Here is a 26099-nt window from a genome sequence, read left to right as displayed (position 1 = left end):
TAAATATTTAAATAAAAAAATAATGCAAAAAAAAATAAATCAGACCCACTTACTAGGTCTCTAGTCAAAAAGCTCAAGCTAGCACCTAGAGAAAAAAATAAAAAAAATAATTAAGCAACATGTTACCTATTGGATAGGTCACATGTTTCCTTCTGGGTAATATTTTTTGTCACTTTAAATTAAAATCCAAGCTTTTAGACTTTAAAAATCTAATTTTTAATTTATTTTTACTTGAAAACACCTCAAAAATACTATAGAAACCTCAATAAACTAAATAATAACCCTAAGACACCACAAAATTACTCTAAAAAAAAAATCAAATGAATAAAAAACCTAAACGGACATAATATACTTTTTCAGCATGTTTGTAGAGAAACACCATATTCATTGACTTCTATAGAGAAGACAAATTCATTGACATAAATCTCAAACATTTAGATGGCCAAAATGTGGGCATTTAACTATTTTTCTTTTTTAATTTTTTCAAAAATTTTCTCTCTCTTCCCTTAATAACCGGAGATTGAAAAGTGAAGAAAATAAAATTAGATACCCAGACATGAATCTCCGAAACAACAGGATCAAATGATAGAAAATTTGAAACTCTAGGGATTGAATTAAAGTTTCCCACACCAAAATCTAAATGGGAATGTGTTTTCAAATAATTTTTACTTTCGACCTCTATTAAATTCTAACTTTGTTTTTGCAAAACCGAACCTATATTCAAACATAACCCAAAATTCAGTACATTAGGGGCAAAAAAAATTGGAAGCATTACAATATATAAGAAACCATGACGCCATAACTTTGGAGGATGAAATTGCAATAATTAAAAGTTTGAAAATCAAAATAGAAAAAAGAAAAAAAAGCATTGCTTAAGTTAACAGGCGAGTTGAGAATGAGTTTGATGCTACAATGAATATGCCATTTATTTTAGTTTATGCTCTGACCAGGACTAAAATTTGCAGACAAGTACTAGCAAACATGCATACTTTGCAGGTAAAGGGGCCAATTTCTTTATGGTTATTGTTTAATCAACTACTCCATCCTGCTAGTGCTAGAGATTCAAGGGTTTTTTTTTTTTAATAAGAGAGATTCAATAATTTGTAAAAGTTAAAGTGAATTTTTCACTAGATGGATAACTTCTAATTTGCTCTAATGACTTTTGAGGGGAGGGCTCTTGGATTCCAACTAGCTTATTTGCTTATTGGCTTGTGTTTTGACACGGGTAATAAAAAAAAAAATTAAAGCATAAAATATCTAGGTATTAAAGATGTGTCTTCTTAAACAAAGAAATAGATTTAAACATGAATTAAACAATCTTTTTATTTAATATTGAGATGGAAAAACATTTGATCTATCTAAGTTAATATAGGTTGACCTGCAAAATTCACGAGGATAATCTTGAAATCTTTTTGGAAAACTCAATCCTGAATAAAAACAATGTTAAAGGATAAAATTGGTAAAAATAGCATTTACTTCAAAAAAAAACCTAAGCGAACTCGAGTCAACCAAGAAACTCGCGATGCAAGTTTCACGAGGATAATCTTGAATTTTTTTTGAAAAACTCAATCCCGAATTAAAATAATGTTAAAGGATAAAATCGGTAAAAATAGCATTTACTTAAAAAAAAACCTAAGCGAACTCGAGTCAACCAAGAAACTCGTGATGCAAGTCATACATGTCATCGAATTCAATAAATTTTTTTTATCCCAAAGATTATTTTTCATTTAATTATCAACAATAAAACGCATGATAATTTTTTGTATGAATGTTTTTTTTTTAAGTAAAAAAATCGTGATAGGCATATAGTGTCATGATAGAATAAGTACATAATTGATAACAAATGGTGAAATCATATTCTTTTAGGTTTGTGTTAAATAAAAAAAAAAACAGATTATCGATGACAAACGATGAAATTGTATTTTTGTTTTTTAAATTGAAGGGTGGAAAAAGCATTAATAAAAAAAGAAAATCAAATAATAGCCTGAATGCTGGAAATTAATTCGTTAACCCTGTGACCCGGCCTATTGACTCAATTGGATCCAATGATTTTTTTTTATCAATCTTTTTAACCAAATATATAATAGAAAAAAATCCAAAAGAGGCCCAAGCGCATGGGGCTGAGCATTAAAAAAATCCCAAGCGTGTGGGCCTTATAGCCCAAATGCTTGGGCTAACTTTTATCTTTTTTAATTTCTTAAAGGGGGCAGATGATATTTCTTTTTAAGATAGTAGATGAAACGTCGTTGTTTTCTGCAAAATTCGGTGATCATGTCGCCAGAAAATAAGGTTTTAGTTTTTTGGCTTAAAAATCTATTTTCAACCTGTTTAACCGAAAACACCTAGAAAACACTTTAAGCACCTTCAGAAACCTATTCATGGTCTCCAAAACCCCAAAAAAATAGATAAAAAAATTAAAATCAACTTGAATTCAAAAACATTCTCGTGGTCAAATATGCTTCCTCGGGAAAGGAGAAGGAAACAAAACACCTAGGTAAAAATACCCTCATGAAATGGAACCCATTGACACCGATTTCAACCTTTTTGGTAGTCAGAATTATCGTCAACATTCATTTTTTCTCTCTACACCGGAATTTAGTGTCCTCTTTCTCTCCTCTCACAAAAAGAATTGAAAATGAGGGAAGTGAAATTTGGTACCAAAATTGAATTTTTTATAACTGACATGACCGATCACTTATAAATAAAAAAAGATAGGGATTAAAATAAAGTTTTTGTATGAAATTCAAAATCGCCACCTATTTTACCCGTCATTTTCATTTTGATCCTCTGACTTTTAATCCAATATTTTTTAATAAAAAAAATATGCAATTAGGTACTAAATTGAGCTAAAAAAGGCTCAATTATGCAAATGATAGTTGAAGGATTCAATTGAATATTTTTTTAAATTGCTTATTCTAATCCAAGTGATTGATTTGTGAGGAGATGAACGGTTATTTCAGCTACAGTTTTTGTTATTAATTATTAATAATTAATATGTCTAATCGACCCTATTCCTACGAACCACATGAAGTGAGATGGAACCAACCTGCACCTAACTCTTTTGACTCTCTCAAACTAAAAAGACCTGATAGGCCGACGTGCTTAATTGGACTCATCCAAGGCCACCTCTTTAAGTAGATACGCCTCCCTAAAAGTTATTGTAAGGTAGCATCTAATAATTAAGCAGGGAAATTCGATACATAACTGTTCAAATTAGGATCCAAAAAGTCCCCAAGGAGACATCTCACCCCTCCAGTTAAGAGTTAAGAGCAGAGACTTCTGTTAGATTCAAATTTCAAGAGAGATGGGATGGGGTTTTAGGAATGGAAAGCAGCTACTCTACGTTGTGGTGTCCAGCTACTCTACTCCACCTTCATGGGTTGCAATTTGCAAGGCACAAGATTCTACACCAAAAACCTAAACGGGATCCGCTAATCATGCACTCAATTCTATCTTTGCTGAGGAGGGCAGCATTTAGAACAAGATTAATGGCAATAAAGTCTTCACAGCATGCGAAAACAGCACGACCAGAGCATCCTTTGAGCTACCAACAATCAAATGACAAATGTATGTATTGTGCATCTAAAGCAAGAACCAATCAATGTGTTTCTAAGAGCATGTTGCACTCCTAAAGAAATACGCAAGAGGGATGGAAACTACATAAACCATGAAAGAAGGTTTCCAAGAAACTGAAACAAAGACCCAAATGCAATTACATGCAGTCCATAAAAAAATTCATCAGCAGCCAAAAAAAATCCAATCAGGTATTACTAGCAAATAAAAACATACCTACCTTGAGAATCATATCAACTTGTGAATACTTGTTCCGCATAGCACTCAGGACTGCACCACTCAGCATGCGGAGGACGCATATCAAGACAAATGATCAGAGGACATTGGAAACGAACTTTAAAACCTGAAAATAAACCAAAACCGAGAGAGAGAGAGAGAGCAAAAAGGGAGAGAGATCGAATTATCCAGGCTTGCTGATGGATATCTTAAGTTACTGGATAGAGAATACGAGAATCAAGTACCAGGTTTAAAACTTTAAATAATGATGCATGCAGAGTTAGGTCACATGGTTGTAGTTGAGGACTGAACGAATTAGATCATCAAGATCTACCCATGATCATAAAACATGATTGGACCTGATGAGAGAATCAAGTCAAAGCTCGAAAAAGAAAATGCCATGCCCACAACTAAACATCACTTAACAGGAGTTGGTAACAAGGGAATAGAATATATACAATGTATGACACCTCTACTTTGTGACTTAAATTCATTATAGCAGTTGCTTGTTATGGCCCACATAAGAATCCTTAATGTGAAAGCAATATGTTGCAAGGATTTGACAGTTAAAGAAATACCTACCACAGTCATGTGAACCATGCTAAACGTCAGGTGGGAATTGCCCTTAACGTAACCAGAGTCCAAGGGAACAACTATTAAACAGCTCGAAAGTTGAAAAATCTATACAGGTTTCCCTGGTATGACTTCGATAGATGCTGTATAGGAGAAAGTAGAAGAATTTTTCCTGTGGGAATTGCCGAGCAGGTTACTGCTGCCAACCCACACTTTGACAAAGCCAGAAGGGAAATCACAGAACATTGGCAAAACCCATACCAAACTCACAACAGACACCTAATTCAAGCATTCCAAAGAATCTTTGAGTGGGTCTAGCAAACAAATTCATGTTTTCCTATTAATTAAACTCTGGAAAGCACTTGTCTTTACGTAACACAAATTTTCTGATTGGAATAATTATGGTAAAACTGGCAAGATCCCATCTACAAAGCCAAATGCCAACAATGAAGTCAGAGCATAAAGTCAAAACAGGTGCAGTTGTAAAAGGTGCTCCAAATAGTCCATGTAAAATACAGATAAGATTATTCAGCTTGCTTCTGAATCTTAAGCACAGTAAACAGCCACCAGAACTGTAAATTGGAAAAATAAGCAGTAGAGATAGATGAGCTCGTGAACAGCCATAATTTCTTTGAAGTAAATCTAACATAGAGTGATTCATACGTGTAAATCAATATGCCTACAAAAAAAGAGATGATTGGTCTATAATTTTTTTCTTTGACTGCAAAGAGGGATTTCATTAACAAAAGCACAAAACTAAAAGGTTCATTACATACATAAACCATCTCTGAAAATCCCATGTCATGGTCTTGTTAACAAGATAGAACAATAAAAGTGTAAGTTGACCCACCCAACAGCATCATATATGCAATAAAATCACATCTGCAGAACATAGCAACACTTAAATCATCATTGGACTACAAGCAATCTCTGGAATGAACTTAGAAGCATTATTGCAGAGAAGGTGCCGGCAAAAGATGTAGCATCAATCAAAGAACAGCAATAATCCCCAGAACACATCCAATTCAACGGCAATTGAGAACTAGCTCACAAACTGCACTTTTTAGCTTCAATAATGCTGTACTAGGCTTATATGCCATGATAACTCGTCAGACTAGGTACTCGCCCAGCAAAACATCAGCATCCAATCAGAAATCTAAGAGCATAGCCAGTAGGTCATGACAGCAACTCACTTTCAGCAGACATTTCATGGATTTAAGCATCCAGATAACAACCTGATCCTTGAAACTTTCCATGACAACAGCAAACTTGACCACAATCCAGAAAACATATGAAAGGGCAATAATCTTCAATGGTTGAACCAGATGCCCGCAATTGTTTAAACAATTGTTGGCATAAGAGCAGAACTAACCAAAAAAACCAGCTGATAAATTCATATTTAGAATTGCAGCTGTATCAGAAGACAACCTCTTGTAGCATACAGAAGTAACTAGAATAGAAAGCATATAAGAAACAGCAATATGGAAGTACAGGGTACCATCAAACAGATCCCCCACATAGCAATAGAGACCTTGAAAAGCAGAACTGGGAACAATCACTGCAGGCAGAAGGGAGATAAACCTGGCAGCATAAAGCCAAGCTCTTTCATTTAACTGGCAGAAAATTTTCAGCAATGCAGCAAGAGCTGCGGGACTATTGAACAGTTAAAAAGTATGGCAATTTATTAAGCCACTAGATTGATGGAAGCCATTGAAGGCCCAGCGCCAGGCAAATCAACCACAAATTCTCTTTATCAAAAGTCCATTAACATCTAGTCCTCCTCTTACAAATCACATAATCATACTCGAATCTGTTTTCCATTTTATTTTTCAAATCTCTCAAGATGAAGTTAATACAAAGCTCCCTAAGTAGGTTTTGGGATTGCCAAAAAGAGTTACTAGAAGAGATACAGTGTTCACTTTGGAAGAACCCAAAATAAAATACATCGGAACTCTATAAACCTCCCAGAAAATTAGTACCTAGCACAATGTTAAGGAGTGATCAATTTAACAAAATAACATGATGGATTAACGACATAAACAGGACTAACATCAAATTTCATAATAGTCGATATGGATTAAGAAAATAGTTCCATTATATTACAAAAAGCATTTTTAATTTCACCCCTTTGAAGTGAAGTTTGATTCTGATAGACTTCAGATGTGGCGCACCAAGATATTTCTAATGGGTAAAGATTCCAAACAATAACTCTAATTTTTTTGCTGCCGCTCCTGACATGGCAGTATTGCACTTCTTTGTATAACAAGTCGTCCATCTGTTATCAGAGGTTTCCCTCTAGTTTCAAACTAAAGCAATCTTAGAAGAAGTGTTGCAAATTTTAAATTTACAAGGATGCTTGGATGCCTACAAACTTCTTTACAAAGCATTCACGACAAGCCTCCTTTTTACAGGAACTTCTCATAAAACTCACTATTATTGAGGATGAGGAACAGTTTCCGCTCCAAATTTATTCAGGTCTTTGCCCACTAATCTATATAGTATATACTGTCTAAGCAGCTAAAAAATGAGCATCTATTAGGCAGTTCTCTTTAAGAGTATCAACTGTGAATTGGACTGAACAGAGCCTCCATCCCAATAACAAGAGCAACTAAAACACATGAAATCAAAAAAAAAAAAAAATAAGAGAATCCAAAAGCAGAGGAACAAGAATAACCAAACAGCAGCACAGCATCATTTCCCACTTTTCATTCAAAACTCAACAACATTTAGCATCTAAAACACAATCAACCCACAAAATAAGACGACAGAAACCCAAAAAATCACATTACCTGAACCCAAACTCGCATAACAAACTATTTGAAGTTTCGCACTCTAAACCCCCGTATTCTCCACTCCGCTTATGCTCTTTCAGGATCCTCAACCTCCACTCTTCCAATCCTTTCACTGTCCTCCAAAACCGACCAACTCGGTGGTTTAACCGCTCTCAACCACTTAAAATCATCGACATTTTCCCAATTCAAATCCTCCTCTTCCAACCCAGCTTCCCTCAAATCCTCCTCAATCCCCTCATATCTCAAAAAAAACGGCGCGAATCTCACAGCTCCACAATCCTCAATTATCGGCCCACTCCTCACTCTCAAATAAAAATCACAACTTTTCGCATAATCTGATGCGATGCTAACACAAACAAGCAGTTCTCTACTTCCTCTATCAAAATTGAACCAATCACAGGTCCCGTGTAAACCCTACAATTCCTCAATCTGTTAACAAACATTGCGTTAACGCAGCCAATCAATTTCACTTCACATGAATTCATATCCGACAGCGAAAATTCTCCAAACTCTTTAAAATTCTTGAGATTTTTTGTTAGAGTTTGATTTTCTTGGTTTAGTGAAAGAGGAATTTGATGGAATTGGATTTGGTTTACTTGTGGATTTGTTTTTGAAGGAGAATTTCTTCTTAGGGACAAGTTGGGAATTCAATTTACCGAGAGATTGCTTTAAGTTTTCGATGGATTTAAGAGGAGCGGATTTCACAAGGGAGAAAGTAGGAGCTTTCAGCGACGAGTTTTTCGAGGGAAGAGATGTTGGCTATATGAGATTTTAAGCGAGCAGGATCTGTTGTGTTGGGTGAGTTGGGATTCGATTGAGCTTTTGGAATCGGTGAATGTGGAGAGGAAGGAGGCGGTGGAGGCAGTTTTTTGTCGGGATTGGTGGCGGTTGGACAGGCGGTCTAGCATTGCTTGGTGCTTTTTTTGGAGTGCATGGTCCATGGGACTGGTTGGATTCGGACTTGAGAGATCTGATGGCGGCGGCGATTCTTCTTCCATGGTTGTTCGTGGTGGTTGGAGGTGGATAAGGGAATGACACTGAGCGGGAGGTATGAAAAAAAGAAATGAAGGAATATGAAACTGCAGCGTTTAGGAATAAAACAATATTATGAGGAATTTTCTTTTCCTGTTGCTCAATAGTGACATTCAAGCAAGCAATTAGACTAATCAGTACTTTGCTAAAGAAGAAAAGGCCAAGTATAAGGCAAAGGGAAGAATAGAGGGACCGGGAGGAAAAATTACGCAATCAGTGAAGGAGGATGCTGCTGCTCCTCCTATGTCATGAAATTACATCAAATTCATTGAGGAATAATACAATACAATTGGCTCAAGCAGATTTTTCAGCTTCTGCAGCTGCCTCTTCCTCTTGCAATTTCTTCAAGGATGGAGGTGGTCTAACAACAATGCTTCTCTTCCATTGCCTGTCCAACTTTCTTGACAGCCTCTTCCCAACCCCCTCCACAATCTCTCTTTCCCGCTTAACAGTAAGCATGCGAGCAATCTGCAATCAATAAAACACACTCAGTCAATACTGAATTACGAGGGAGGGTACTACTTTTAGCCTTGAAGCATCGGCTGCGAACTTCACTGTGAAAAGGCACATCATTCTCGCAGAAAAAGGTTCAGAATGATAAATGAACTTCAGTATTTTAATAAAATATGTGATGAGCACACAGAAAACGCATGAAAGTGAAAATGTGGAAAATGGGAACCTACAAAATACTTGAACACAGCAGCCATTTCACCACATCTTAGTTACAAGTAAAGGTGGCATCTAGTCATATCCCCATCTGGCTTGCTGCTTGACTGCACAAACTAGTACTTAATAAGGCACATAGCACATAACATATCTCCAGCCACAGGAAGAACAAAAAATCTCTAAGCAATTTCAAAAGGATGCAATTATATCTCCAGCAAATTAGGCTGCCGAATATATGTCAGCAAGCAAATGATTTAGATGGGATTTATTGATTGCCATGGTGTCATGACCATTAAATGTACAGCTCCAACTTTATGTTAAATAGTACATACACAAGACTACCCATCAAAAACCATTGAGTTGAAATACACACTTAGAAGCATCATTTTGCCTTTGGCCAGTCCTCTTACTCCCCCGCCCAGTTATTCCTTGGAGCATAATTAAGTTCTCGCAGCCTTATCCCAGACATTTGCTGACAGATAGACCCATTTCACCTTTCTGCACTAGTCAGGGATATACCATATGGGTCATTTATATTTCAGTAGGCATGCAACCAATGACACTCGGTAGAAGAATAGCTACACGAATTGCAGAGAGTCATTGTCACTCCATACTGTACTGTAGCATGTCATGGCCTTAAACTATTTCTTAAACTGTATGCCCCAGTCCCATAATACATCCAGGAGCCTCATTGTATTCAACTTCATGCCATGGACATGAAATAAATAGTACGGTAAGTTTCTGCCTTTCAGTCTGACACATATTGCATGGACTTATGCTAGTGACCATTTGGATTTCCATCCAAGTGCCAGACTGTCAACCTCTAGAACCATTCTCCCTTTTAAAGAGTACGTGTAAAATACACAGGTAGTTTAAGGTGACCTGCAGAAAAATTTGACTCCTTACCTTGATAATGCATTCGAATATTACTATTCTCATTGTTTCAAAGAAGATCCCTGATTACTAGATGGCAGACAGGGCAAGAATAACAACATTTACATTAGCATGTTTCGAGGTTGCAACCAAGGTAACAATATACTACCAAATCCAGAAATACAGCAACCCCAAAGACTTAAAACAAAAAATGGAAGATAATGGAACGAAATGAAACCACACTTTCCAACTTAATCATTTACATAAGAATTCCATGGCAAGATAAATTACTGACGAGGACTTAGAAAGCCATGATATTAGGTCATACATACAAGCAGCAAATGGTTTAAAGAAAGTATGTCTGGTTATCCAACAGAAAAAAGAAAAGCGTGCGAGAAAAACAACAAGTGCTCATGTTTCATGCATCTACCAAAACTTTATGTTTATTTATTTATCAAATATAGAAGGAAATGGTGGGAAGGTGTTATGAAAAACAAAAGGCACAAATTCCACATTGTTAATGGAATTCCTCTCATTCATAATGCTGGGCCAAGAACATCAGCGAGTAAAATAAAGTTGATGATATCCAAATTGGAAATATGCTTCGATGATTGCTCCAACTAAAATTATTCTGCTGGTTACCGTTGACATGATAACTAGACAGCCAAAATCCACCATAGAAGTCACACTCAAGCCATCCATTGACATTTCTACAGAATAAAGATTGAAGCATAGAGGTATGCACCTCAAAAACCAAGCTTCCACCTCTATTATAAATCCCTTACTTCCCTTTTTCAGAAAATTTTGTGTTTGTTAAATTGTAAGAAGTATCCAAAACATCAGTTCCCGCAGAAACTATTTCAGACATAACACTTACAAATTACAACCACGCAATACAGTGATGTATTCTAGTCCTTCTACAAAGAAAAACCTAAAATGTCCCAAAAAAATTGCATTCCCTTCTGCTTAAGTATTCTTGTTGCCATTAGCGATTCAGATACCCAAGACACCCTTTCCAATTAATTGACCAAACAAATTTGAACTAAAGAGCAATGGAAAAAACATATTAAACAAAGAGAAGTTGGGAGTTGTATAAAAGAAAAGCAGGAGCCTCATATTTTACTTGTTTACCAGAACTTCTGAGCTTTGTCATCTATTAAAATATAGAAAAACATGCAAGGAAGGTCTACACAAAAATAAATAAACGGAACCCATTCCACACTTTCATGGCTCCACAGTAAGGTGTATCAAAATTCCTCTTTCACAAATGGGGAGGGAGCCATAAACACCAGAAAGTAGAAATGAAGTTATCTGATTCCATTATATGATCTCATTGATTACTCAACCATTGTTTAGGGCTTAAAACTCAAGTTGTACAACGAAATCACAGGGCTTCACATCAAAAGTCAAGAGCCTCTCATATCAATCTCCTACTAGTAATTAAATTGCAACGAGCATCCAAAAACACTTCAGTCCTAGCTAATCACGATGCAATGCGGCCAGGGAGCCTACTCCCCCCACACAGCAGAAGCTGAAATATCCAAAACAACTCAGAAATCCCATTTCGCCCCCCCTAAGCACACTTGTTGCCATCATTATTTCCAATTCACTCCGGCCTCAAAAACAAGCAACTAAGAAACCAACATAGTAATCAAAAGAAACAAAATTTCAAGCGTTCCATGGAAATTTAAAGGCAAAACCAGAAGCGAGTATTTCATAATTTGAACTAGCAAGCAAGAAGAAAGATATAAAACAATGGATAAGGGAGAAAGCGAGATACCCTTTTGCGCATACGGCGAAACTCACTAGACTTGAACTCATTACGTGTAGATTTCTGAAGACGAAGCATCAAGAGTTCACCTTTAAGATCAACAACCTCTTCATTAATTTCCTCAGTTGTCTTGGCCCTTATTTCCTTCAGTTCTTCTTCTTTCTTAGCCATCATTACTACAGAAGACCGTGTCATTTTGATGGAGGGTAGGAGAACTGAAACGGGACATTTTTGGCGGATTTGGATACCGGAGAAGCTTGATTTTGGGATTATAGATAAGGGCTTTGGGGGGAAAGTAAGTGTGGGAAGGCTCAGCATTGCTCTGCTCTTTGGGTTCGCTTGTGAGACTCTGTCCTTGCTCGAGGGCTTCAACTTCCAGGGTATAGTAGATAAGGCGTTTTCTTTGGCAAGTTAGTCACTCAATTATACAAATATTCTCAGTTTAGTACTAAAATTATTTTTCTTTTCTAATTAGATTCCAAGAAGTTCGAACAATTTCAATCAAATCCCTCCATGGGTGTATATCAAATTACTTTTCATCTAAATTTCACGTGTTAAACACTTAAATGAATCCCCAACTACACCGTGTTTCTAGTCGAGTGTTTGCTGTATTATTTTATACTGCTCTTATAAGAAGCTATGATCTTGTAAGATTTTAAATTAATTTTAATATTTTAAAATTATGAATATATTTTTGGATATTATAATTTTTTTAAATAAGAAATAGAAATATAATGCTTTATATCTAATAAAATAAGTTATAAACTGTTAGAGAATAATATAAATCATATATTGGGACCTCACCTAACAGCTTAAACTATTGGGTTGAGATAGTTCTTTGATATGATATCAGAGTCTTGATGACTAAGAGATCATGAATTCGAATCTCACCAGCTCTATTTATTTGATAAAAATTAAACATAAGGTGATGCGAGTATATGTAAGTTTCAAGCTCAAAAAACTTTTATTTGAAGGAATGTGTTAGATAATATATATATATATATATATTCTCCAATGTCCGTCCTTTTATAAAATATATGTTTGTGCTATAAATGTGTTTCGGATATAATGAATTTTTTTAGTTGAAAAACAAAAGGATGTTAATTTATACATAATAAAATAAATTAAAAATATATATGAATTGATAAATAAAAAAATTACTAACACTACTTGAATATTAAAGAAAAAACTAATCTTCCTATTAAAAATAAAAGATAAATACACATGTAAATATTTTATTCCACTGTTTTTTTTATTTGATACATTTTTTCTTTATTTTATTTTAGAGGTTAGTTTTGGTTACTAAAAATGAATAATTTTTTGTTTTTATAAATTTATCATGAAAATGCATTTTATTTATATAAAACATAAGGCAAAAGAGTTATAATAATATTTTTGAAGTATTATAAAATTAAAAGAAAACAATTAAGAAGATTAGCTACTATTTAAAAAAAAAGTAAAACCAAACAATTTTATAAATCTATATTACTTTCTGCTCAATGTTTTCTTGTGACTTTTTCTCTCATTTCTTAACATTTTAGGGTCTAAAACATAAAATAAATGAAATTTGGAATTGAAATATAGATTTTTATAATAATAATAATAGGGATCAAATGATACATAAACTAAAGTTTTATGGGCCAAAGTGAAGTTTTCCATGTCAAAATGAAAATGAGGTGTGTTTTTTTTTATTAAATTTGGTCCTTGATGTTTTAATTTTCTTTTTAATTACAATCTAATATTTTATTTGTTTTACAAATATCCAGATTGTTTCCTCTTGCATTGCCGATAAAAACAAACACACATATAGTGTTAAGAACAAAAGAGGTTGCTTCAGTCTACTGCAAAGAATCAACAGGTCGGCTATTATCCAGAAGAGAATCTGTTGCTTAGCTTTTTGCTAAGAAACAACCATCTGTGTTCTTCTTTTGGGGATTTTATGTTGTGCTCCTAGTCATTAGGGAGTTGTTTTAGTTAATGGCTTTTCTTTAGGAGAATCATAAGCAAGTTTTTGAATACTTTCTGCTATTTGTACACCATGCAGTAGCTTGTTTTGTCTTTTAAGACTAACATTAACATTTGCAGCAATATGGGTTTCTAAAACGTGCATGAAAGGCTGGACTTTAGCCTATGTTTCGATCGCCCCAATCTCAGCTCTTAATTGATTTCCCAGCTAATGAAAATCACATGTCACTAATCCCCTCCATCACCACCACTAGATTTAACAGTTTTACCAATAAAAATCTATATTGATATTTACACTAATATTCTGTTTATGATTAATTTACTGATGGGATTATAAACGAAAAATATTTATTGAAAAAACATTCATCGGTAATTTTTTATCTATCGGTGAGTCCGTTGTTCATAAATTTACAGATGACTTTATAGAAGGAATATGATGCTAAAAAAATATTACCCGCTTCATTATGTCAGTAATTTCTTCGGTACAATTTAGCACATCACCGACAGAAGAACCGTATGTAATTCTACCAGTAAAATTACATATCACCGACATAATATCATCGGTAATTCTGTTGATGAGTTAATAGTTATAGTAACATTTGCAATAATTCTTTTCTAACTCTTTAGAATATATCGATGGACTTATTTTTCCGCTATCTGGTTTACATTATGCAAGGGTTTAGAGAAATAATATAGTTTGTAAAGGTTTTTCTCAAGTTATTTAAACATGTATTCTTTATATATACATGAAAAGAAGTTTCTTATTTATTCAGGTGTTTTATAATTTATAGCAGTCTCAAAAAAATATTCATTACATGTGCTAGCATCTAATAAAAAAAAGTTTTTATATTAGCATACTCTTATAAAAAAAAATTTTTGTCACGTTGAATCTAATAACAAATTTATTAAGTCCACTAAAATTTGATCGAAATTAAATGACCTAAGAGGTCGACATACCTAAAATTTAAAAGTCCCAACATGGGCTTTCTCAAAACCCAATAAAAAAATATTTTGCTATTTACTTTTAATATTTGAAGTAAATAGACTGATAGTGAGTTGTTACCTCAAATGTTAAAAGAAGTAATACATTTATCAAATTTTTAAATAAAAATTTTTGAATGTAATATTAACTAATGTTAGAGTTAGAAGTATTGAGATACCATAAGTTAGGTGAACCTCATCGAGACTCATTTCATAGATTTGTTTTTTAGAATTTGGGCTGGATTTCATGAACTCAATATATATGAGTTTGTTTGGAATTGTGGTTGCGGTTCAAAGTGTTTTTTGCTTAGAAATGCATCAAAATGATTTTTTTTTTCATATTTTAAAAATTATTTTTGAAATTAGCACATCAAAATGATCAAAAAAACATTAAAAAATTTATTTTTTAGCCAAAAAAAAACAAAATTGAATTTTTGAAAACATAGGTTGATCCGCGTTTCCAAACGCTCTTATAGGCTCCCTGATATATTTATAGACATAACCTGAGTTGTGATATGGAATGACCAATTTAAAATTGTTAATTTACCAAGCAATTCAAAACTACAAAAATGGAATAACCATTTTAGAATGATTTGGTTAGAAATATCAATTATGGTTTAACTTATTGTAGTAAACCTACACACACCCGATAGATAAACTATTAGTAATTTGAGCACAATATACCTTAGCAATTTAAGACAAAATCATTAATGCAACTTATATCATGTAAAACGTTTTAGGGTTGATAATATATTCCCTTAAAGTAATCGTCCTGAATATGATAACCGGTTAGGGTTTTATAGTGACCATAATATCAGGTGACAATTTCATTTCCCAATTAGCATGATTTTAGGTTTGCAGAGTTATTTCTACATTTTCATATCTGAAAAATAGTTAATAAGCAATCTTAGGATGTTATAATTCATAAATATTTGAGTCAAGGGAAACGTGTTTTGTTTTGTAATGTATAGTTTTTACGCTTTAGGTTGTTTTATATATATATATATATATATACGAGATGACATGCCCGCGCACTGCCGCGGACTTATAAAACAAATGTACTTGATAGTGTTATAATTGTGAACCAACGCTAGATAAGTAATAGAAATTAAAGGTATGATGGAGCAAATATTTCATGACGGAAAAAAAAGTTGTGTTGGTGATCAAAAACTTAAAGACTGAACAAAATGATTTGTAGCAATCTACAGTGTTTTGTGAGGAAAAATACAGTGCTTTCGCCATATGATTTAGTTTTTCAGTTAATAAAAAGCAAAAAAAATTACAAAGCTAAATTCTCTACCAACTTAATATTAAAAAAAAACCAACAAAGATAATTTTGGAAGGAAAAAAACCCATGAGAAAAAACGTTGCAGCAATTGACAATGTTTTGTGAGGAAAACTATAGCACTTTTTCCAATAAAATAAAATAAAAAACCATTTAGAGAAATATTGTAGCAATCCACAGTGTTTTGTGAGAAAAACTACAACGCTTTCCTCATATGATTTAGCTTTATTGTAATTATAATTCTTAACTAACTCAATATTCAAAAAAAAATCGACAAAGATAATTTTGGAAAAAATCATTAAAAAATCACATGGGAAAACACTGCAACAATTCACAGTGTTTTAAAGAAAAAAAAATTACAAAGCTAAATTCTTAATCAGCTTGATATTTAAAAAAAAACAACAGAGACAATTTCAGAAAAAAAAAAACAAAACAAACACCAAAAAAAGGAAAAAAAATCATGTTGGAAACACTGTAGCAATTCACAGTGTTTTGTGATGGAAGCTACAGTGTTTCCCCACATGATTTAGCCTTATTTGTAATGACTTGTAATTGTAATTCACAAACAACTCAATATTAAAAAAATAAAATTGAAAAAGATAATTTGAAAAAAATTATAACAAAAAAAACTATGCGGAGAGACACTGTAGCAATCCACAATATTCTATGAGTAAAGCTACAATGCTTTCCCCACATGATTAAGCTTTATTACAAAGTTAAATTTTAACCAACTCAATATTAAAAAAAATCAAATCGACGAAGATAATTTTGGAAAAAAATATTACAAAAAAAGAAAACACAAAAGAAACTGGAAAAAAAACCATGCGAGGAAAAACTGTATCAATCCATAGTGTTTTGTGAGGAAAAACTTGTATTTACTTGTAATTGTAATTCTTAACCAGCTTAATATTAAAAAAATAAAATTGACAAAGATAATTTTAGGGAAAAACATAACAAAAACAGAAAAAAAACCATGTGGGAAAAAACACTGTAGCAATCAACAGTAATTTTTGAGGAAAGTTACAGTGTTTTCCTCACATATTATAACTGTAATTTTTAATCAGCTCAATATTAAAAAATAAAATAAAAAAAAAGATAATTTTGGAGAAAATTATAAAAAAACACCATGCGGAGAAATACTGTAGCAATCAACGATGTTTAAAAGAAAAAAAAATTACAAAACTAAATTCTCAATCAGCTCCATATTAAAAAAAATCGACAAATATAATTTTGAAAAATAAAGAAATAAAATAGAAAAATTATGTGGAAAAACATCGCAGCAATCCACAGTATTTTAAAGAAAAAAATTACAAAGCAAAAATTTTAACCAGGTCAATATTTAAAAAGTAAAATAAAAAAAATAATTTTGGAAAAAACAAAATAAAAAATAAATGAAAAAAAATAGGAAAGTTGAAAAAAAAAAATTTTTGAAAAAAAATTTTTTTTTGAAAAAAAACAAAAAAAAACAAAAATAAAAAGAAAAAAGGGAAAAGTTAGCAAAAAAAAAAGGAAAGCACTGTGGATTACTGTTGTAATCCACAGTGTTTTGTGTGTGGGGGGAACAGTAATTCCCCCACACCATTTAGAATATGTTGTAATATAAAGAAAAAAAAAAAAGAAAAGGCATTAAAGAGAGCACAAGATTACTTGCTTCCTAAGAGGATTCGTTACTTGTTTCGAATGCATATATATATATATATATATATATATATATATATATATATATATATATATATAGATTATTTCAATTGTTTTGTTTCTCAGAAGTAACATGAAGAAAAGAACATGAATGGATAGTCTTCGACAAGTCTCTTTTTTTAAAGGGTTGATATCAAATCTTTTGTAGATGGTCTTCTTTGATAAGTTTTTTTTTTTTTTTTCTCTAAGGTACTAGTGGCAAAACTTTCATGAAAAACAAGTGTTTTTTTTTTAAAAATAAATATCAAAATTTTTATAAATAACTTAACTGACGAGTCTTATTTTTTCAAGTACCGATTTTAAAATTAAAAAAAAAACAATTGAATTGATAAGTTTTTTTTTTAAAGGGACCACCATCATACTTTTAAAAAGAATTAAAATATAAATTGTAAATGAAATTAAAAAATAATTAGAATATTTCATGGCAATTAAAAAGATATATTTATGAAAAAAATACATAGTAGGTAAAATACCTAATAAATATTTAATCACACCAACCTTATAGATGAAGTAGACGAAAATTCGCACCGAGGCTTGTGGCCCAGCGGCAGAGGCAAGGTTTTCTTGCCTCTGTCACCTGGGTTCGAGCCTCAGCGTGCACGTCTGTCACTCCCGCGGTGTTTTACCTGTCTACTGGGCTTGCAGAGTGTTTAGTGGGTCCAGGAATTAGTTGTGGTGCGTGTAAGCTGGCCTGAACACCCCGGGTTACCAAAAAGAAAAAAAGTAGACGAAAATTCACCTCATGCAATAAATTATCATACTAGCCAGCTACTAATGATGAATTGTATGCTATGTGCCAATTTCGTAATGAATCACTTCCTTCTCGAGTTCTTAACTTGTGTGCGCATGCACAAGGAATGCTTCATAAAATTAAATTACTTACTAAAGTTATATAAATATAAAAAAGGTTTTCTTTGATAATGTCTTCCTTCGTCCATCGCAAGCCTTGCTAGTAGTTGGTAACCGATATATGCATATTCGAGTGTATGAAAACCATGAGTTTTATTATTCTTAAAGCATTGATCACTTCCATAAATATTGTCCTCATGTTAGTTCTTTCCGTAACTTAAAAAAAAAAATGTTAGGAAGATGGTAATATTTTAATAGAAACAAGAGAAAATTAGAATTCAGGAAACTCAGATAATTTAATATTATAATTAAAAAAAATAGTCAATGATTAAAAAAAAAAATGACTAATAAAAAAAAAAAATACTTACCAATATTATAAAAATATACCCTCTAAATACTCTTAAAAGGTCTTATCAATTTTATTTGATAACAAATCATAAATTAAATGAGAATAGGATAATTTTACAAAAAAAAAAATGAAAAAAAATCTTAAGCTCAATTATCAGCAAATTAAATGTTTAATGATAAATTGAAAAAAAAGACTAAAAAGCTTGACTAGGTGAGCATGCTAAATTCGCGTCTCGATTGGGAGGTTGGGATAAACCTGTACAAAAAAAATTAAATAAAACAGTGAAAATCAACTCTCAAGCAAACTAAATAATGAAAGGCATAAATAAAAAAAATTGATTTAAAAATATAAAAGAAAAACTCGAGTCAACCCGGGTTAACTTAACTAACCTACGACTTGGGATATAAAATCGGGATAACCCCATAGAAAGAAAAGCGATAAAAATCAAGAAGTTAAAGGTTCAATAACCTAATGTAGAAGGATAAAATTGAAAAATAAATAAAAAAGACCGAAATCAAATCAGGCTAATATTCGAAACCCATGACTCGGGTCATGAGACCGGCCACCTCATAGAAGACAAACTTGAAAAAAACTGTGAAGCAAAATTCTTAATCATCTAAAATTAAAAAACAAAACACATAACAATAAAAATATGATGACCAAACCCAATACAAAAATTAAATGAAATAAAATAATGAGGGATAAAATTAAAAAAGAAAAAGATTAAAAAAATAGCAATAAAAAATGAGAACCAAATATATTAGATGAAAAAAAATTAAAGGAGGATGAATTTGAAAAATAATTTTAATTTTATAAATTATTTCAAATAAAATAAGTTGTAATAAAAAAACATTGATCAAAGTTGAAGGAAAACAAATTGAATGATTGCTTTGAAAAATCAGAGAGGCGGACGTGAAAATCAAAGAGGATAAAAAAAAAAAAAAAAAAAAAGATCAAAGATATAAAATCAGGGGTCGTTGCCCACATGTACTGTCCAAGGATAGAGAGGCATGTCGAGACAATTCTAACACCTCTTCAAAAGACACCTCACACACCGTCCAAATGGCTTGGGCATTTTTTACTCGATAAATAGCTAGGGCATTGCATGCATAATTGTTATTCTTTTATATATATATATATATATATATGTATATATATATATATATATATATATATATATTAAAATACCAAATAGCCTATCTTTCAACTTGATTATAATAAAATAATCAGCTTGAAAATATAAAAACACTATTGCATGCTAGTTTAATTATTTTTATTTTAAGAGTAATTTTGTTATTTTACTGTGCTTTAAAAAAACAAAAAAAAACCCCAAATACTAGTTTACTATTATTTGCTTTTAAGATTTTTTATATTAAAAAAATATAAAAAAATCAATTTATCTAAGTTAATTTAATAATAACTAACAATTATATATAAAAAAGTATTATATTGTAGCAGGAATATAAAAACATTGTTACAATCATAATATAACTTTCAGTGAATCAATAACATCTTTTAGGTTTTATTTTATTATTATCTTCAAAATAACTTAATAAAAACCAAAAAAGTGCAATCAAATTGAAACTTTTCTTTCTTTATCTATAGTTTTTATATATAGTTTTTTACTCTTTCAGTAATTCCTCATCTTATTTTATCATTTGTTTCAGTGAGATTTTTATGCACACGTACTAAGGATGAATTTGTTTTTCTAAAAAAAAAAGAAGATAATATTGGTAATAAAATAGGAGACCATAAGACAATAATAGTTATTATTTAAAGTGGTTTTTACTTAAAAATATATTAAAATAATATTTTTTATTTTAAAATTTTATTTTTATATTAGAATACCAAAATGATAAAAAAAACAAAAAAAAAAACATTTCAAAATCTTTAAAAACTCGACTGAAACACCATACCGAACACCTTGAAAGGCAAAAAAGCTGGTTATCATGGTTCATGAAAACAAAACGGGTCGGGCTCGTACTTTTTGTTTGTCGTCCTTTGAGCCTGTCCAGTCTGGCAGTTAGGGACACGTGACCTGGAGTGCTAACAGCAAAAGGTTATTCGCCGCTGGTACTAATATTTCTCTATGGGCAAACCCATAGTAACCCCCAACTATCAACTAGTTCTCAATTAGATTCCTAAGCTTTTAATGTTTTCAATTATATGCTTCTCAATTGAGAAAACTGATAGTTTAGAAGCTACTTGTTTATATATTTGGATAATTTTTAATTATTTATAACTTGGTACTTATAGTTCGTTAAAATAATTATTTTGCTTATTTATTTGGATGATTTTTACATTTTAATTATTTATAGCTTGATCCCTATATTTTGTTAAAACAATTAATTAATCACTTCAATATAAGATAATTGAATTGTTTGTGTTTAATTTTTTAATGTAGTAGTTTGTTTTTAAGAGTTTCTTCTTTCTCAAACAAATTTTTCTATCTTATCTATTGCTCCTTTTCATTTTCTATTTATTTAAAAAAACAAAAAATAAATTAAATTAAAAAAATGAAACTAAAGGCAAGTTATAAATGAATTTAAAAAAGAGGATTGAATATATAGTTTTTTAACTAATATATTAATTTTGTTAAACTAGAAGGACTGATTTATAATTAACTTGAACTTTTACCATCTCACGCTCATCTCTAATATTTTTCATTTCTATCTCATTTTAAGGGATTTTTTTTTTATAATAAATATTATATTTTTCTCTTGTTTTCTTCTCTCTCTCTCTCTCACAAAACCATACCATACCAGACAAACACAAACCCTCGTTCCGTTCCTTTCCTTTCCTTCCACTACCAACAAAATCATAAAACAAAATTCTTATTTCCCAAACAAACCCTAACTAACAATCAAAATCACAGAGGCAGAGAAACTTGCTCGTTGATTAGGATGGTGGAATTAGTGAGTTGAATCGGGATCTGAGTTGACTCAATCGATGCAGTAATGGGTGCAGCAGGTTCTAAACTCGAGAAAGCTTTAGGCGACCAGTTTCCTGAGGGCGAACGATACTTCGGCCTCGAGAATTTCGGCAACACTTGTTACTGTAATAGCGTCTTGCAGGTCTCTTCTTCTCTCTTCAATTTCAATTATCTCTCGATTTAATCGTTTTCTACCTTATTTTATTTTAATTAGTTTCTCTTGTCTTGTGTTTTGATTATTTGACTTTTTTTTCCCTGTATTTGAATTTGATTATTTGATTTGTAATTCAGTGATTTAATTAGGTTAGACGCGGAGCATTTATGTTTTAGCCTTAAATATTACAATTAAATTAGGTTCTTTTTAAGGCTTGGAATTGAAAATTTAGATGCAGAATTTTTGTGTTGGAAATTCAGCCACGGTTCTCACGTTGTGTTGAAAACTTTTAACTTTTTTATTTTAATTAATACTTTGTTAGTCAGTTTCTTTTGAGAATCATGGCTACATTTTCTCATAATTCATGCAGGTCTTTTTGATTGAATGTGATTTTAAGTCATTGTATTTGGTTTATACTGATAGCGAAACAGGATGTACGGCTCATAATTCATGCAGGTCTTTTTGATTGGATGTGATTTTATGTCATTGTATTTGGTTTATACTGATAGTGAAACAGGATGTACAGTTTTGAAAGCAGTGTTTTTTTTTTCTGTGATGCAGGCACTTTACTTTTGTGCACCATTTCGAGAACAGTTGTTAGAATATTATGCTAATAGTAAAAATATTGGGGATGCTGAAGAGAATCTCTTGACTTGCTTGGCAGACTTATTTACTCAGGTAATAATAATAACTCCATGGATTGTGTTTGAATCCTATTTATGTTAATACTTTGTTTTCTCCTTTTCTATATGTCAGTTTATGTTTTTCTTTTTTCTGTTTCATTTTGGTGCTTGTTCTCCTCTTGACCATCACTTTTATGTTGAATTTTCATGTCAAAAAGAGAGGGATAATTGAAGCCCATTTAGCTGTAAATCTTTCTCTAATGCTCTTTACTTGGTTTGCCCTTAAGGGAAAAAAATCTGATTCGGTATGCTATATTGGGATTCATGATATCTGCATCTTCTAATCAATGTTTCCTCTGCTCATGCAATACATGTAATTGAAGGCTGAAGATTCTTTGTTTGGCATGCTTTTCTGAAGGTCTATTTCCTGCTTATATTAAATCAGACAACTTCACTGGTTTTGCTGTTTTACATTAGGAACATAGTTAGAACTTGACTCATTGGGTTCTGAATCTATTTTCTTCTTGTGTTTGAACTAGTTTCCTTCATCATTATTTTCATTTCTTCTCCTTGAAGAGTCAAGACACAGAACAAGCCAGACCTAAGTGTTTGTCAATATTTTTTTACTTGGTTTGCTGTCAATAGCTTTGATAGCATCCTGATAAACAAGAAATTTCGTGGCACTTGTATACTTTCTGCATGCTTGTTTACTGTGCGCATTTCACTAAACTAATGAGAAAGGAGGGGAAAAGGGAGTTTCCTGTACACAGAACATATATTTGTTACTTATTTAGTAGCTCCCATGGTGCTGGAGCTAACTGTTGATATTTCTTTTGCATAGATAAGTTCACAGAAGAAGAAAACAGGTGTCATTGCTCCAAAGCGTTTCGTACAGAGGTTGAAAAAACAAAATGAACTTTTCCGAAGCTATATGCACCAGGTATGTGTTCATTATATCTGATTACAAGTCTGGGGATTGATCGGATACAAAATGTAATATGATATATAGTAAAACAATGCCGAGGATTGAACACTGTCTCTCTGTTTTTCATGCAGGATGCACATGAGTTTTTGAATTTTTTGCTTAATGAACTGGTTGACATCCTGGAGAAAGAAGCCCAAGCTGTTAAAAGTGAAACTGAAACCTCTTCCCCACCTGAAAAAACTGCAAATGGACCAAAGCATGCTCAGGCAAATGGTGTTTCAAAGGAGCCTTTGGTTACCTGGGTGCACAAAAATTTTCAGGTGACTTTGCCTAGCCAATCTTTGCATTCTAAATTCATCATTTTGCACGTTGTGGATTTTAAATGCAGTTCATTGAACTTAATATGAATTTGTATTTTTAGTTCCTCCACGTGCATTGTTTTATGGAGATGGAATTTGCCTTTGCCTTTTCTCTTTACTTCACTCTTCCCTCCTTCAGGGATAGAGTTCTCATCCTCTCTTACATGTATGTATACTCAGGGAATACTTACCAATGAGACAAGGTGCTTGCAATGTGAGACTGTGACAGCAAGAGATGAAACGTTTTTTGACTTGAGCCTTGATATTGAACAAAACAGTTCCATAACAAGCTGCTTGAAGAATTTTAGTTCCACAGAGACTTTGAATGCAGAGGATAAGTTTTTCTGTGACAAGTGCTGCAGGTAGGCACATTTTGCTTAATTATCATTTGTCATTGACTTGTATCCGTTCTGGATAACCACCTTTATATTTGTTGAAAACTTGAAATGAGCTTTGTGTTCTAGTATTTGTTTATGAGTTGTGTGTATGGTACAATTTAGTCACAGTTTCTTATGGAATTATTGTACAGGATGAGATTTCACTCACCTGGACAATTATTGACTGCTCAGAACCTGGCTGAGAGATTACAGTGAACATTAAAGCATTCAAAAATCTCTTGAATGAAGATATAATTATATTTTATTTTCATGCAAGGGATGTTGATGAATGATTTATTCTTGTTGTTTTTAGCTTAAAGGCTTTGTTTTCCCCTCTCATAAGTAAAACAAGATGTGGAAATGTAAAGTAGATTGAATCTGGCGGCTTTGTTTGCTTTCCTGAATGGTTTCTAAACTACTATTTACATATTTCATATGTATAAAGAAAGTGAAGTTACATATCAAGTTCTATGCAAAGAAGGCAGATGAACCATATACTCCTTGAATTGAATTGACCTTATATATATGCATAGGAATAATAAAGTTAAAATTTTCTGGCATGAAGCTCAAGCGTACAAGTGAAGGATTTTGATGAAGAGATGATAAACTTTATGAACTCCAATATCAGAGAGGGGTTTCCTAAGTCTGCTGGTTTTGCTGTCACTAGGCTTGTGTGGGGGTACAGGATGGGAGAGCTTTTTACATTTTTTTTAATTTTATAATTGTTTACAGAAGGGTAATGGATTTTGATTGCTGGATAGTTGAGTGTAAGATGGCTTATGTTAATAAAAGGTTAAATGCTATTCTTTCTGTGCTGTGCTGTGGAAAATGTAATTTGACAAAACAAATCATGATAGCTTTTCCAACTGAAGTTTTGGTGTCTTTCCACTAGAACAGGACAATCTTATTATGTTTTTTACTTTACATATTATTCGTTTTAGCTGGCAGTACAGAATTCTTCAGATTCTTCTTGAACTTCTAATGAGGTGTTTGAACTTTCTACTGTTGATTTGGATGATGGCTCTAGCTCTGTTGTTTTGGAGTCAAGTGATTGAGCATTTCTAGTCTAGTAATTGTGCATTAAATCTTTTTTTTTTCCTGTGCAGTTTGCAAGAAGCACAAAAGAGGATGAAGATAAAGAAGCCTCCTCATATCTTGGTCATCCATTTGAAGAGGTTTAAATACATTGAGCAGCTTGGTCGGTACAAGAAATTGTCTTACCGAGTTGTCTTCCCACTTGAGCTGAAGCTGAGCAATACTGTGGAAGATGCAGATATAGAATACTCTCTATTTGCCGTTGTTGTCCATGTGGGAAGTGGACCTAATCACGGGCACTATGTGAGCCTTGTGAAGAGCCACAACCACTGGTTATTTTTCGATGATGAAAATGTTGAGATGATTGACGAGTCTGCTGTGCAGACATTTTTTGGGTCAGCGCAGGAATATTCAAGTAATACGGATCACGGGTATATCTTATTTTACGAGAGCATTGGTGCTAGTAACAACAAGAGTTGAGAGGAGGGGGCATTTGGTTTTACAAGTAGGTATTTAAATCATTTGGACTGGACTTATCTTTTGTTTAATCTGTTATTATTGTTTTTTCTTTTCCCTTTTGTCCTTCAAACAATGGGAAGAGCTCTCAAATGTCCACATTTGAGATGATGATGATGATGATGATGATGATTGTGACAAATGTATACTTGGGTTACTTCCATGTACAGTGGATGGTGGAAGCTCACCATCCTTGTGTTTTTCCAGAATAAGAGGATAAAAGAGCAGTGTATATGGTTTGAAAATTTCACAGAAACAGCTTGTATTGTTCATGGTTGAGAATGTTCCAAAAGCAGAAATACAATCCAGTTGGAAATTGGTTGGAGCAATCCTCGTATTAGTGAATTTGTTCTAACGTCTTTGTAGATCTTATTGGCCATTAATCATTATGCATGCCATAGGATGATTCCCTACAAGCCTTTAACCTTCATGGTCGTTTTGTATTTGCTATCAATCCAGGCTCAAATTTAGGCTCTTTCCATCAAATCCTTCTTGTGCATGTATTATTGACTTGGATGTAATTGGAAATAGTAGTTGCTAAATTCTTCGAGTCAG

General features: G+C 32.5%; 2 protein-coding genes and 1 pseudogene across 2 annotated transcripts; 1 reads left to right on the top strand and 2 right to left on the bottom strand.

Annotated features, from left to right (window-relative positions):
• Positions 1 to 5059: 5059 nt before the first annotated feature.
• LOC18100940 (tubulin-folding cofactor C-like) lies at positions 5060 to 8152 on the bottom strand (annotated as a pseudogene).
• An 89-nt stretch (positions 8153 to 8241) lies between these two features.
• Positions 8242 to 11870, bottom strand: LOC7490208 (50S ribosomal protein L29, chloroplastic). The gene is made up of 2 exons (XM_002310525.4): positions 11506 to 11870; positions 8242 to 8654 (listed from the first exon to the last, which is right to left on the bottom strand). Exons 1-2 carry the CDS (start codon positions 11812 to 11814, stop codon positions 8481 to 8483), a joined length of 483 nt encoding a protein of 160 aa, XP_002310561.2. The 5' UTR covers positions 11815 to 11870; the 3' UTR covers positions 8242 to 8480.
• A 9455-nt stretch (positions 11871 to 21325) lies between these two features.
• Positions 21326 to 25873, top strand: LOC7490209 (ubiquitin carboxyl-terminal hydrolase 4). The gene is made up of 6 exons (XM_002309940.4): positions 21326 to 21697; positions 22271 to 22387; positions 23174 to 23272; positions 23389 to 23577; positions 23797 to 23978; positions 25100 to 25873. The coding sequence occupies exons 1-6, from the start codon at positions 21581 to 21583 to the stop codon at positions 25506 to 25508; spliced, it is 1113 nt and encodes a 370-aa protein (XP_002309976.1). The 5' UTR covers positions 21326 to 21580; the 3' UTR covers positions 25509 to 25873.
• The last annotated feature ends 226 nt before the right edge of the window (positions 25874 to 26099 follow it).

This window comes from Populus trichocarpa, chromosome 7 (genome assembly GCF_000002775.5).
Source record: "Populus trichocarpa isolate Nisqually-1 chromosome 7, P.trichocarpa_v4.1, whole genome shotgun sequence".
In the NCBI taxonomy this organism is placed as follows: domain Eukaryota; kingdom Viridiplantae; phylum Streptophyta; class Magnoliopsida; order Malpighiales; family Salicaceae; genus Populus; species Populus trichocarpa.
This window is presented reverse-complemented; position numbering and strand designations above follow the sequence as displayed.

What these genes read in the sequence shown, in the direction of transcription:
- LOC7490208 (XM_002310525.4), bottom strand. Translation starts at nt 11,814, where the DNA reads ATGCTGAGCCTTCCCACACTTACTTTCCCCCCAAAGCCCTTATCTATA. An exon ending in TTCGCCGTATGCGCAAAAGG is followed by an intron (nt 8,655 to 11,505) that starts GTATCTCGCTTT and finishes TATTGATTGCAG; the next exon opens with ATTGCTCGCATGCTTACTGT.
- LOC7490209 (XM_002309940.4), top strand. Translation starts at nt 21,581, where the DNA reads ATGGGTGCAGCAGGTTCTAAACTCGAGAAAGCTTTAGGCGACCAGTTT. An exon ending in GGGTGCACAAAAATTTTCAG is followed by an intron (nt 23,578 to 23,796) that starts GTGACTTTGCCT and finishes ATGTATACTCAG; the next exon opens with GGAATACTTACCAATGAGAC. An exon ending in TTCTGTGACAAGTGCTGCAG is followed by an intron (nt 23,979 to 25,099) that starts GTAGGCACATTT and finishes TTTCCTGTGCAG; the next exon opens with TTTGCAAGAAGCACAAAAGA.